At 46.2% G+C, this 13,636-nt stretch overlaps 1 protein-coding gene across 3 annotated transcripts in view; it reads left to right on the top strand.

Annotated features, from left to right (window-relative positions):
• ADAMTS17 (ADAM metallopeptidase with thrombospondin type 1 motif 17) overlaps positions 1 to 13,636 on the top strand; it is a 364,035-nt gene that overhangs the window by 97,910 nt on the left and 252,489 nt on the right. For all 3 annotated transcript variants that reach the window (XR_009699355.1, XM_061179999.1, XM_061179998.1), the window contains exon 7: positions 1,284 to 1,327. Coding sequence is in view for 2 of the 3 variants with exons in the window: in XM_061179999.1 (XP_061035982.1) it covers positions 1,284 to 1,327 (44 nt within the window). In the remaining variant the exon portion in view is untranslated. The remainder of the gene's footprint in view (positions 1 to 1,283; positions 1,328 to 13,636) is intronic.

The raw sequence follows: 13,636 nt of genomic DNA, 5'->3' as shown, positions 1-13,636 counted from the left end.
AGCCTGAAGCAGAGCCAGGGTTGGGAACAAGCAGGTTTTGCTCCACTCACATGGACATCCACATGGTGCTGAGAGACGTTAGACATGGGTTACATTATGGAGGCAAATAGGACAGAATGTGCTGTGGTTTGGAGTGGAGGTAAACGGAAAGCTGATATTACATTGCCTTCTTGTCATTGTCCCCAGTGTGAATGGCAGATCAGATCCTTCCGTGAGAATAGATTTTTGACCGAGAGTAGGAAAGGAATTGAGGACACTGAATGCCGAGGTGGGGATGGAGTGTCAGAAAGGGGAAGGTATTATCCCATGAGGGAAGGCGATGTGTGACCCATCCAGGACCTGCCACTTTCATTGACAACTTTGTTTAGTGCCAGCCTGACAAGAGCCTGACCCATTTTTCTTCCCAGAGAATTTTTTAAAAGTGAAATGAGAAGAGGTGCCTTCAGAACACACCTTTTCAACCTGAAGCTGCACTGGAGTGTGTTTAGAGAGCTGCAGATGAGTGGGTGCTTTCTACCAGTCCCCACGGTACGCCATGAGAAGATGAACGTGGGGCCAGGCACTGCTGTCCTCACCCAGTCCTGGGCAAGATACCTCCCCAACCAGCGCTCTGGTCAGCTCCCAACTAGGGAACTTATGGGCAGAATAGTGGGAATGCTCCGGTTTTGGAAAAGAATGGCCCAGATTCCTCATTTCATACCTCACAGGCCAGAGGGAGGCCCTTGTACTTGCAGAACTGAGGCTGGATCAGATTTCGAGCATCTTTGCTGTTTCATTTGTCCACAGCCACACACCTGGGAGATCCTAGGGAGCTTTAAAGAATATAAGTTTTAGAAATGACTTTTTTGTTGTGTTCTCATGTAAGTGATACACAGTCATTCCAGCATCTAAAACCAGTTGCTGCCCAAGTAGAGTAACTTAGGAAGTCACTATAGTTTGATGATATTGACTAATAATTATCTCTGATAGATGACTTGGTAAACATCTTCTGAAACTTTCAGCGTTGGAAGGAGTCCTTCCAGCAACTGAGTGTTATTTATGGAATAGTTCAGCTATGAAAGGAGGATCTTACGTGGGGTAACTGGGCCTACTAGTTAGAAATGTGGTTAATCTTGGCAAATGCTGCTAGTTATTCTTCATTATAACAGGTGGCAACTAAAGTGATAACTTTGTTATGGGCAAGACGAGTAATCAAGATTAATTAGATTAATTGACAATGTTTTCTTCTCCCATTCTTGGAGGTACTACACACACCTGACTATTTCTTTTTTTAAATTTTTTAGGACAGATTTCTGCGTACACAAAGATGAACCTTGTGACACCGTTGGTAAGTAACTCTATACCCTGTGATAATGTGGACACTTGATAACACAGTCTGAAGGAGCCATCCTCAAACAAACTCTGCCTTTTCTGTTACCTCTTTTTTTGGTAAATTTGGTTTCTGATTTTATCTTACTTTTCTTCTTTCCTAAAAAGTTTTGTAGTTGCTTATGGCAGAAGGCATCTAGACAAAGGGTTAGTAAGGAAGATATGAAAAGTTCAACCAAAGGAAAGAGCCCTCAGGCTGTCCTGAAGTGACTGTAGTTGGGTTGCATTTGTCTCTGAGCCTCTTGATCACCAGTGCAGGAGGGGGACCTCGCTGAATTACACGATTGTCATGAGACAGAAGCTTCACCAAGTGTCATAAGAGGTGAAGTGTGACTGCAGGGTTGTGGGACTGGTGTCCTTCCACAGCCTTGGCACCAGGCTCATTGCTTTCTGGTCAAACAGAAGTGATGCTGACATGTAGGGCTGGCAAACACAGTTTCCGTCTCCCCCTGCCCTTCTACCTACACCTCCTCCCCCACCTTCCCCTTCACTTGCCATTTCCTTTCTCTCCTGTCTTCAGTTATATCTGGCTTGCTCTTGAACTCTCATAGGTTTCAAATTGGAACCAGTCTTTGAGTGTAGGAATAGAGCACTTGGTTAACAGAAACCAAGAGGGTTTCCAATTTTGTCTGCTATAGCACAAACCTCTATTCACTAAGAGGTTGAAATATTGCACCACCAAAAGCAAGGTTTGGAATTGAATGTGCTTAGAACTGTAGGAAAATTGAAGGAAAACAGTATAGGATTGAATATATATTACTGTGGAATTCAAATGTTAAAAACCTGTGCTTCCCGTGGAGTACTGGCAGCGGGTAATCCCGGGCCTTCTCTCTGGCTCTGCCAGGTACAAGCTGGGTGACGTTCAGTAAATCTCCATAATCCATGAAATAGTCACTTTGGACTAGGTGACTTACAGGGTCTTTCCAAATCTAGTAGAATGATAGCTAGCATTTATGTCACATTTTAGAGTTTCAAAATGATTTTTTATACTATACTTTAGCAATCCTCTAGACAAATCTGGAAACTAGGTGTTAAAAACCAACTAACCAATCTGTGCTTCGTTATTTGGGGGCTGTCTCCATAACAGAATTACTAGGCAAATGCAATGTGAAGTAAGCTTTGATAGAGGGTTAGCTGATGCCCGAGTCTAGTTGGGGCTGTAGAGGACTGGTATATGTCCATCTCTGTCCACTGCCATGGCTGCCAAGGCCTGTGCTATCCAGAGGACTGGCTACTTCTTCCCAGTGTTCACAACTCAGCTCTGACACCTCCACACTTCACCCAGGAGGGGCTTCTGCTCCCTGCCCCTCCTCCTCCCTATGCTTGCCCCTGCGGAGACATGAATCCTTTGTACTGCCCTTGTCTGCACATCTTCCTTGGAAGACTGTGCTACACAGAGCAGAGTCTGGCTTTAACCCATGTGTCATGTCCTTCAGCGCCTGGCACAGGGCTGGAGAGGCTGAGTCACCACTGTTGATCCAATGAAGGAATAAACGAATGAATGCAGATGAAGGAAATACAGTATTTTTGAGTAATGTGCATCTAATGACCTGGTTTTCTTTCATGTGATTTAGAGCCAGCTTTAATTTTCTTTTGAATATGTAACTTTCATATCTGCGCAGGCAGCTAGCTCTCTCAAGCATCCTTCCCTCCTCTAAACCACATCACCACACTACTTGTATTCATCTGCTAGGGCGTCTATAACAAAATACCACAGACTGGGAGGCTTAAACAACAGAAATTTATTGTCTCACAGTTCTGGGGGCTGGTTCAAAATTAAAGTGTCAGCAGGGTTGATTTCTCCTGAAGCCTCTCTCTTTTGGCTTGCAGATGGCCGTCTTCTCCCTGTGTCTTCACATGGTCTTCCTTCTATGTGTGCCTGTGTCCTAATCTCCTCTTTTATAAGGATACCACTTATATTGGATCAGAACCCCACTCTTATGACCTCATTTAATCTTAATTACCTCTTCAAAGTCCCCATCTCCAAATACATTCACACTACGGGTTATGGCTTCAACTTAACGGTTTTTCGGGGAAAACAATCACAAAACCTACATGGTGTTTTATTAGTACACATTTGTCTTAATGTGTCATAATTTACTTGTACATATTATCAAGTCAGTAAGAATAATGGGTAATTTGATAAAAATAATAATTTGAAAACTGGGTTTATGGCAATCTTATAGCAGTCTCATCCAATTTATTTCTGTATTTTTTTACCTTTATATTTTGAAATAATTATAGAATTTCTTAAAGTTGTCAAAATAGTACAGAGAAGTCTCATACCAATCATCCAGCTTCTATGGTAACATCTTATGTAACTATAGTGGATTTCTGAAACCAGGAAATTGATTGGCACCATGCAGTCAACTAAACTACAGATCTTACTCAGGTTTCACTGGTTTTGCATGCACTCATTTTTGGTTATGTTTTTACCTATTGTTCCATGACATTTTATCACATGTGTGAATTTGTCCATCCACCTTAACAATCAGGAACAAAACTGGTCCATCCCCTCCAAGCAGCTCCCTCGGGCTGGCCCTGAAGAATCACCCTCTCCTTCCCTCCCTTTCCCTAACCTTGGTTACTACTTATCTGTAATCCATCATTGTAATTTTGTCATTCCAGTATCCAATTTATTTTTGTATTTTGTTTTGATTCCACGGAATGGAAAAATAATCTGAATCACATAAATATGTGGTTGCCAATGCTAAGAGATTTTGAACAGCTGCCTTCAAATCTCAGGATCCAGCTCTAGCAGGAAGGGCTGTGCCCTGAGTCTTTAGAAAATGAGATAATCTGGTACCTTGAGAAACTGGGAATGCTTGGGGGTTATCAACATCTTAAGTTTGGTATATAATAGTGTTTTTTGTTTGCTTCGTTGTTTTAATTAGAATAAAACTTACAGATAGTAAAGAGTACAAATCTTGATGGATTTTAAAAATTTATGCCTATACTTGTTTTTTAGTTTATCTCTTATTCATTGAAATAGTTTTAAAGGAGTGTTCTGAATTCTGTTTTAATCTATTTTTTAAAATTGTGGTAAAATATATATAACATAAAATTTACCATCCTAATCATTTTTTTAGTGGACAGTTCAGTGGCATTAAGTACACCCACATTGTTGTGTAATCATATGCCTGTATTCTCAGACAACTACTCAGATTAAGATATGGAATGTTCTCAGCCCCCAGAAGGTTCCCTCATGCCTCCTCCAAGTCCCCCAGAGGTACGCCCCCAAAGGTAACCTACGGTTGTAAATGTTTTAATCACTGTTTTTTTAATAGTTTAATTTAAAAAAAATAGTTTAAAGTAAATTTCAAAGTTAAATTTGAATGATTCATTTGAAGAATCTCTGAGGTAGTGGGTGGAGTTTGGGGTTCCATGAATAATATTGATACTTCCCCTCTACACTGCCCAGTCTGCATTAGCCCAGCTTATCAGACAGGATTCCTGACTGTGGAAACAAGCAAAAAGGGCATGGATCAGAAGGGGGACCGCCCCTGAGGCTGGAGGACCAGGTTGGAACACAGCCAGCACCTGAGGGAGCCCTGGAGGGGGGGAAGGCTGCGGACCCCAGGCAGAAGTCTGCATCAGGGCTGAGAGGAATGGCGCCATCTGCCCCACAGCCACCATGTCACCAGCTCCCCGTTCTGAGTCTTGCTCTCAGTCACGTGTCTGCCTCTTTCTACCCCCACCTGCATGGGGGTGAGGGTGGCTCTGGCCCTTTGGGCTTCCATAGGGAGGCAGCGGCATCTCCCACAACGAGTGCATTCAAGGTGGGTCTGTAGAGGGGGTGCTTTACGGAGGAAGGACGATGCTGGACAGCTCAGAATGACAATATCCACTACATCCCTGATCTTTTTGTAAAGATTGAAACCCGAGACACCGACACATCCTCTGTGCACATGACAGGGGTCCTGCTGACACAGGTGATGGGGCTTCCCTGGCCCTGATTCTAAGGTGGTCCTGACTCCTGTGGGAGCGAGGCCTCACCAAGCTCCTCCACACTGGCTGGCGGCTTGACTGAGCAAACAAGTGGACACACTTCTAAAGATTCACACCAGACAGACCCTCCCTTCCTCTTGGGCCACTATGGAAGGGGAAGGGGTGACACTTAGAGGTCTTGCTTATCTCCACCTTGGGGGAAGACACACACAAGGAGAACTTAAGGCAATTCTTAAGGCAGCAGGATCTGGGAAAACAGGCTTCTTCCCTAACAGAAGCAGCTGCCCTCTTACTGTGGTTCCCACTGTGCACATTTCAGACTTGCCTTTGCGGGGTGTGGGCTTTTCCTCTGTTGAATTGCTTCATCCTGTGTGATCTGCTTTCCTGCCACCATCCTAACGAGGAAGCCTCCTACGTGAGAAAAGGGTGCCCGATTTCCAGGATCGTGGAGGCTAGAGACCTCTGGAGGCTTTTGCTGGCCCTTTGCCCTCCTCCTCCCACACCCTGGGGCCTCTCTGGGGTGCTGGCCTGAGCAGTCATGTCTAACCACAGCCTGGCTGACCAGACACGTCTTAGTTATGGTCAGGGGGTGTGGGGTGTTTGTCCTGCTCCTACCCTCGGCTGCAGGCTGAGCTACGATGATTTTTGTTTGACAGCCTAATTCAAGCTTTATGAATTTAGTTTTAATTATCGGGATTTATTGTTTTCCTTACTTGGTCTCATAATAGTTTTTAATTACTGGAAAAGCCTTCCTTTTCCTCCCCCAGGAGAGGGATGTGATGGTCCTACACAAAGGAAAATGGAAATATTCCACAGCCTCGTGAAATGTGTCACACAGAAGGCCAGGGAGAGGCTGTTGAGGGGGTCCAAGCCCGGTTGGTGTCCTGGGGCCCTGCTGCTCTGACATAAGGGTCCCTTTCCACAGCTGTCCCTGAACTTGGGTGGAAGGACCCTTCCTTGCGTGGCCCACAGCCCTGGCGCTGAGCTCCCTGAGAGGTCTGGCCGGACGAGGGGGCACTTCATAGATGTGGCCACTGACCTCCATGCAGCGGGTCTATCTGTGAGGGAGGAAGGGGGCATCACTGACAGGATGAGTGTGTCCAAGAATGAAGCATGTCCTTCAGAAGTCTGCTCCAGGCCAGCCCTCCATGAGGCCATGGATGTAAAATGTGCTGGGGAGCCAGTGAGAGGCGAGGGAGGCTGGGGCTACAGTATCGCAATGCTGCCTCGGCTGGGTTTTTATTCACTGAATGTGTCATAATTTAGGGCTCAGACAAGAAAGTAACGCCAAGTTTTATGTATAAAAACAAACATCAAAATGTATCTATCTGGCTGTACATTATCCCCTTTACAGTGGTCACCCTGGACGGCCATTTGCTTGTTCCAATCCCAGTGCTGTGGCCAGAAAGTGTGGACACCCCCTTGTGGATTTCCTTCAGAGTGAGCATTCATCTTCTGTCTTTTCATGGTGTTGGTCAGTCTTCATTCTTCGAGAGTGGTTTTGAATTGTGGAGGTGTCAGATGTTCTATTCGCTGAATGAGGCTGAAAAATATTGTTTGAGGTAAAAATTCAAAAGTTTTATTGGTCAGCTTCGGGTTTCTTTGTTTCTGAGGGCTTTCCTATATGTTCGTTTTACTTTACTTGTTATTCCTTGGGACCTTACAGAAGTCACGGTTCACTTTTGCTTCGAGATTGTTAGAAGTTGTCTCAGATGATTGCCTTCAGGGGAAGCTGCCCCATTGAATGAACAAGTCCTGAGGGGTCCATCTCCTTACCTCATACCCATCTCACGTCGGGCACGGTGCACCCTGCTTCAGTTTCAGGCTTATCCACACCATGTCTTTTGTGTCTACTCTGAGAAGCTTACGAAGGAGAAGGCTTAATATTCAATGACAGATTAGTTGTCCCAAATCAGACAACCTGAGGTCTTCAGCAAATTCATCTATTTGTCAGAAGTTATTGGTATTTATAATAATGCTCTAGACCATTCTGTGATTTTTGAGAGGTTTTATGAACGATTTTAATTTTGGGAATAAAATATGCATGCACCTAGCAATCAGGGCTTCAGACTGGGCAAGTGCTGCCTTCCTCATCATACAGTAAAAAAAATAGGTCATTTTCTTAAGAGAGTTAGGAAATAGAGTTACTGTGAAAGCTAAAAAGTATATACAGTCTTTCCTTGGTGTCTGTGGGATTGTTTCCAGGACCCCCGTGGATACCAAAATCCGCGGATGCTCAAGTCCCTTATATAAAGTGTCCCAGTACGCTCAGCCCTGTGTATCCTCAGGTTCTGCATCTGCAGATTCAATCAACTGTGGATGGAAGGGCTGAGTGTACTTGAGTAAACTAACTTTTTCTCTCACCATTAGGCCTTAAACGTAGGTAGAGAGTATTTAATGAAAAATGCCAATTAAGTCCTGTCTGGATGTTGGAGATAGTCTTTTAAAAGACCCTTTGTAGGAGCTGCCATTGCCTGAGGGAAAAAAAATGAGGGCAAGAAAGGGGTGGCCACGTGGAGTTTCCTCCTGGTCACCTTGTATGGCTGTCCTATGGTTTGGCTTGAAGATAGTGACCGTGGTGAATAAATGTGAGTGTGCATGTGTATGCACATTACATATGTACATATACACATGCCTAGGTGCATGTCTGCACATGGAAGTGTGTGGTGTTTACACTTTCTGTACCTTAAAGTCTGGAGGGCTTTCTTTGTTCCTGTAAGCTCCCCAGAAGGGAGCCCTCCGGGGAAGGGACAACACAGCCAGAACCAGGTCAGGGGATTTCTGTTTGGGGCTCAGCAGAAAGTCCACACTGAAACCAGTGGCCCCAGGGGACCAAGTTCAACTTTCCTTCTTCCTCATGCCAGGGTCATGACTAAGGTTACATAATGGCTGAAGTACATTTAAAAATGGTGAAAATATGCGGATATGTTTTTTGCGTGGGGTACCTTTGTTCTGGAACTACATGGGAGACCACAGAACACTTGGTGATGCTTGAATGCCTTTTGAGATGGAGAGCAAGAGGGCTGAGCAAGAAGGAACTGACCTCTGCAGGGTTTCCAGCTATGGCCCTTCAGATGTAGGCTGTGGAGCCCCTTCTTACCTTCAGGTCGGCAAGTGGGTGGCTTGTGGGAGAGTTTCCTTCTGGAGGCTGCTGGCTTGCACCATTGTGGGTTCTGTGCTTGGGTGGCCCACGGAAGCAACTCTGAAGCAGATGCCCTTCCAGTTAGGTGGTCCCTAACCTGCGGAAGATGTCAGTGACATCGGTGTCGGGCCACAGACCACCGCCCTCTCATTTAGCACAGGCCTCGGCACGACATCAGCAGAAGGACTGTGTCTCTGTTGTTCCCCGATGCTTCCACCCTCATGGCCCAAGAGTGCTTTATGATTAGCTTGGAGAGAAGTGGGAGCCTCTCTGCCTTGCCAGACAGCTCTTACTCACTCATGTGATGCTGTGGCAATTTGCTAGAAACACAAAACCCCTCCCGGTCTGGGGGAAATGTGGGGGAGTAGAGTCCCAAATGGGAAACTAGGCCTTTCTGAGATGCCTTCTGTGTAATTGTGAGTCCCAAAGCCCTCTGGAGCCTTTGGGCAGCCTCTCGCTGAGAGCAGGAGGAGTGGGCAGGAGAAATGAGGGGCCAGGCTCCTCTGCAGTGGGTCCTGCCCTGGCTGGCAAGGGCCCTGAGCCAGAGAAGTGCCCCCACCATGGCTTCCTTTCCAGTAGCCCTCAGGGTGGTTCCCGTTCACCACCTGCAGCCCCTCATCTGCACAGTGAACGCTGAATCTCCTCGGGCTTTGGCTTAGCTCAGTCCAGGGGTCTGAGCATCGTCTCTGTGGGGAGACCGGGGTTCAGATCCTGCTTCCACCACTGTCCTGTGTGAGTCCCCTGATATCTCCGGCTCTGTTTTCTCCTCTGTAAAATGGGGATAATGATACCCAGAGTTATTGTGAAGGTTAAATGAGATGATCAGTTGCACCCCTTAGGATGGATATTGTCAACAATAACAACAAAAAGCTTGCAGAAAATAACAAGTATTGGTGAGGATGTGAAGAGACGGGAACACTTGTATACTGCTGGTGGGAATGTAAAATGGTGCACCCGCTATGGAAAATAGTATGGTGGGTCCTCAAGAAATAAAAATAAGATCCAGGAATTCCACTTCTAGGTATCTACCCCAACGAAATGGAACTTGAACAGATATTTGTACACCTGTGTTCATAACAGCATTATTCACAATAGCCAAAAGGTGGAAGCAACCCAAGTGTCCTTCTATACATACACAGAATAATATTCAGCCTTAAAAAAGAAAGGAATTCTGAGATATGCTACAACATGGGTAAAACTTGAAGACGTTATGCTAAATGAAATAAGCCAGTCACAAAAAGACAAGTACTGTGTAATTCCACCTAAAGTCCCTGAGGAGTCAAATTCATAGAGACAGAAAATAGATTAGTGGATGCCAGGGGCTGGAGAGGAGGGATAATGAAGAGTTATTGTTTAATGGGTACAGAGGTTCAGTTTGGGAAGGTGAAAAAGCTCTGAAGGTGAATGGTGGTGATGGTTGCACAATAATGTGAATGTATTTAATGCCGTTAAACTGTATACTTAAAAATGGTTAAAATGGTAAATTGTATGTTGTATATACTTTACCATGATTTTTTTTTAAATGCTATGACCAAGAAAGCAAAATAATTACTTTTATTCAATAGTACTTCTTCTCAAAGATTTCTTCCAAGAAAAATGGTGAAGATGAGAGAAAAAGTACAATTTCCAGAGAAGGGGGTCCTCATGCTTCCCTCCCTGGGAGGCCGGGTGGCGTGAGGTGCTGCAAGAGCTGCAGGGCCCTGGGGTGGTGGGGGGGCAGAGCAGGGAAGGAGGGAGGAAAGGAAGGCTGGGAGAGGGCAAGGCTCTGGGTGTGGAGAGAGAGTGAGGAGAGAAGAGGGCATATGAAGAAATGTTGCTGGAGGTTGAATTAGAGAGCCCTTTCTGATGTTCTCAGAGAGATGCAAGTAGGGATTAGGAGGCCCTTTTTGGTTTTTAGGCTGTGCTTCTTTGGCTTAGATTCCAGAGCCAGATTGGACCTTACAGGCACTGAGACTTAGTGAAGTTACTGCTGATAGTTTTGGACCTTGGGCCATTCTCATCTACGTCTGGCATTAAAATCATCACTTTAGAGTCGAGCCAAGAGGTCACTTTCCCAATGACTGCTCAGTTGTTGCACTCATGGTATACAGAGCTAGGGTTGGTCACACTCAAGTCATGTCACGCTCAGAAGTAACCACAGGGGCAGGACGTGTGTGACCCTCTGGAGGTAGAAATGCAATTTAGGGGAGAATGTTTGTTTGCTGCTTGCATACTTCAGGCAGTTCACTGGGATTCTGTGGTGTCTGTGAGCTCATTAAATTGAAGAACCCCCAGCTCTCCCATGTAAAGGTTGTTTCTGAGTTTTTGACCTCAGTTTCTACAAATATGCAGCTTAAGAGACAGGAGTGCTTTAGGAAGGAGAGAGGAGGTTATGTCAGACCAATCTATTGGTCTGTTCTGTTGCACAGAGACCAGATCTTGGCCTGGCTGTTATATAGGGTTTGGGTTCCAAATGCCTTTGGAATTATTGGCATAGACAACTTGGATGAGAAGTTACTGACAAGTACTGTTGTGGGGGAAGAGCATATTATTGATGTACAGGAAAGGGCTGAGTCATGGTCAGGAAGGGGCTGAGTCATGGTGAGGAAGTGCTGAGTTCATCAGGAAGGGCTGAGTCATGGTTAGGAGAGCACTGAGTCATGGTGAGGAAGGGATAAGTCATGGTCAGGAAGGGGCTTAGTGATGGTGAGGAAGGGCTGAGTCATGGTGAGGAAGGGCTGAGTCATGGTGAGGAAGGGCTGAATTATGGTCAGGAAGGGCTGAGTCATGGTGAACAAGGGTTGAGTCATGGTAAGGAGAACACTGAGTCATGGTCAGGAAGGGTTGAGTCATGGTAAGGAGAACACTGAGTCATGGTCAGGAAGGGCTGAGTCATTGTCAGGAAGGGCTGAGTCATGGTGAGGAAGGGCTGAGTCATGGTGAGGAGAACACTACGTCATGGACAGGAAGGGCTGAGTTGTGTTTAGCACATGTTGCTGATGCAGTCCAGGGTGTTATGGAAAGACTGCTAACTGATATCCACACCTATTTTTTTTCTTCCTGGATGATTAAATTTCCCTGCCATCTGGCATTAGGTATGGCAAAGTGACTGCTTTGCCCACTGGAGTGGGAATAGAAGTGATGTGCACTATTTCCAGGCCTGGCCCCTACAAACCTCCTGTGAAATGGTGCTTGAGGCTCTTCCTCTATTGGTTGACTGGCTAAGGCCCAACCAGGAGCCAGCGTCCTCAGGCCCTGAAACATTGGATGTTACGTGAGTGAGAAATAAAGCGTCTGAAGACACTGAGATTTGAAGTTTTGTTTGCTACAGCACTTACCTCCAATATCAGAAACGCCGAAGGCTGAGTTGAATATAAGACCCTACCCTTGAGGTATTTTAAGGTCTCAAGGCAGCGAAGACTTCATCTCAGTGAGGACTGAGAGGACGGCAGCACCGTCTCCATGTTCTGGCTGAAAGAACAGCTTTGGCAGGTGACCCATGGGGCCTGGTGGAACAAGGGGCAGGGCCCAGAATCTTGAGCAGTTTCTAGTGAAGAATTAAAAAGCAGTCTTGGACTTGGAGGGGAGGAAAACTTAACTCTTATTTTCTTCTACCCATCTTATGTGCGTTAGCTGGGGCCCTTTAAATTAGACTGACAAAGGACAAATTAATAACTGAAAAGCAAACACAAGTTGACTAATGCATGCATCATGCATACACGTGGGAACACCTAGTGGGGAGTAACTTTAAGGGGTGTTTAGAACTTGGGCTTGTATAGCATCTTAAAAAAGAACAGTAAATTTTAAAGAAGTAAATGGACAAAGGAAAAGGACTTTGAGTTTCTCGGGTGGCAAATTGTAAGAAGGTATATATATGGGAGACCTAATGGTACATAAGGGCTATGTACCATTAGCAAGGTTTGTACATAAAGCAAGGTTTGTTAGAGTCCTCTGGTGCCATCTCTGGGCTGATAAGGGTCTAGGGTTATTTCCAGTGATTAACTTCTGTAGAGAGGGCATGGGGGGACACCTTTACAAACTTATGGCCTGCTTTTAGGCAGATGAGGGGAGGGCAGAGAGCTTTTTTGTACCTGTATCTTCTCAATTGCCTTCAGCTCAAAATAATCCTTATGCCAAAGTGGCACATTTTGGGGTGGCATGTTCTGCGACCCTTCAGACTTCTCTGGGATCTTGAGGGAAATTCCTTCCATTGTTGAAGATATTTAGGGCCGAGGAGGGAAAAGAGGCCCAAAGATTGCTGCTCCTTGAGAATAGTGCTGAGGACGGGGAACTCACAGGTACTGCACAGCTCTGCTGCACAGATGTGGTCTAGATATGGACCAGCAGCTTCCTAGCCTTGATCAGGGGCCCAGCGCCAGTCCTGGGTGTGAGGTGGAGCCCAGAGCCCCTCATGTGTCTCCCAGGCAGCAGGTAGGCACATGAGGAGTCCTATAACGACTGGACCACCCACCCTCAGCATTTTCCTGACCCCAGTGTGAGGGGAGCAGGCTCACTGATGATCCTGGATGGCCTTGAACTTTGGGGTTGGGCATGCTCTGGTTTTGCTATGATTGAGCGCTAGAGAGATGCCCAGTGTCAGCTTTAACCTGGAGACCACCCCCTCCGTCACTGGCTAGAAGGGGGCAATCCTGCGGGTGGGGCTCATTTCCCCAGAGGGTTTACTGTTTCCCTGCTGGAAGGTTGTAAGGCTCTGATGGGATTCACGTTTGACTTCTTGTCAAGTCAACTACACGAGGGTGATGTGTCCTTGTCCATCCTCTTCCTAGCTGCATCAGCCTTTTCTCTCTGCAGTGCCCTGGCCCTCACTTCCATAGCACTAAGCAGGCCAAGGAACCTGGTGGCTTAGTAGATGTCCACGGGTGGACAAGGGGCCAGCCTCTGTGGTTCTGGAGCACTTCTCCAGGCTCCCTCCTTCAGCGCTGGAGAGGCCCCCTTCTCCACTCACTTGCACAAGGGGTGGCCTCTTCTTGCTCCTCGGCCTCCTTACATCTTCTGTTGCTCAAGGGCATCATTTTCCTCAGCTCGGGCTGCTATAAGGAAATACCACAGATGGGAGGCTTCAACAACAGACATTTATTTCTCACAGTTCTGGAGGCTGGAAGTCCCAGATCAAGGTGCCAGTCAATTCAGTGTCTGGTGAGGACTCTCTTCCTGGCGTGCAGACGACTGCTGTGTCCT

This window comes from Eubalaena glacialis, chromosome 2 (assembly GCF_028564815.1).
Source record: "Eubalaena glacialis isolate mEubGla1 chromosome 2, mEubGla1.1.hap2.+ XY, whole genome shotgun sequence".
NCBI classification, from domain to species: Eukaryota; Metazoa; Chordata; class Mammalia; order Artiodactyla; family Balaenidae; genus Eubalaena; species Eubalaena glacialis.
The sequence above is the reverse complement of the archived record's forward strand: the minus strand, read 5'-3'. Positions and strand labels throughout refer to the sequence as shown.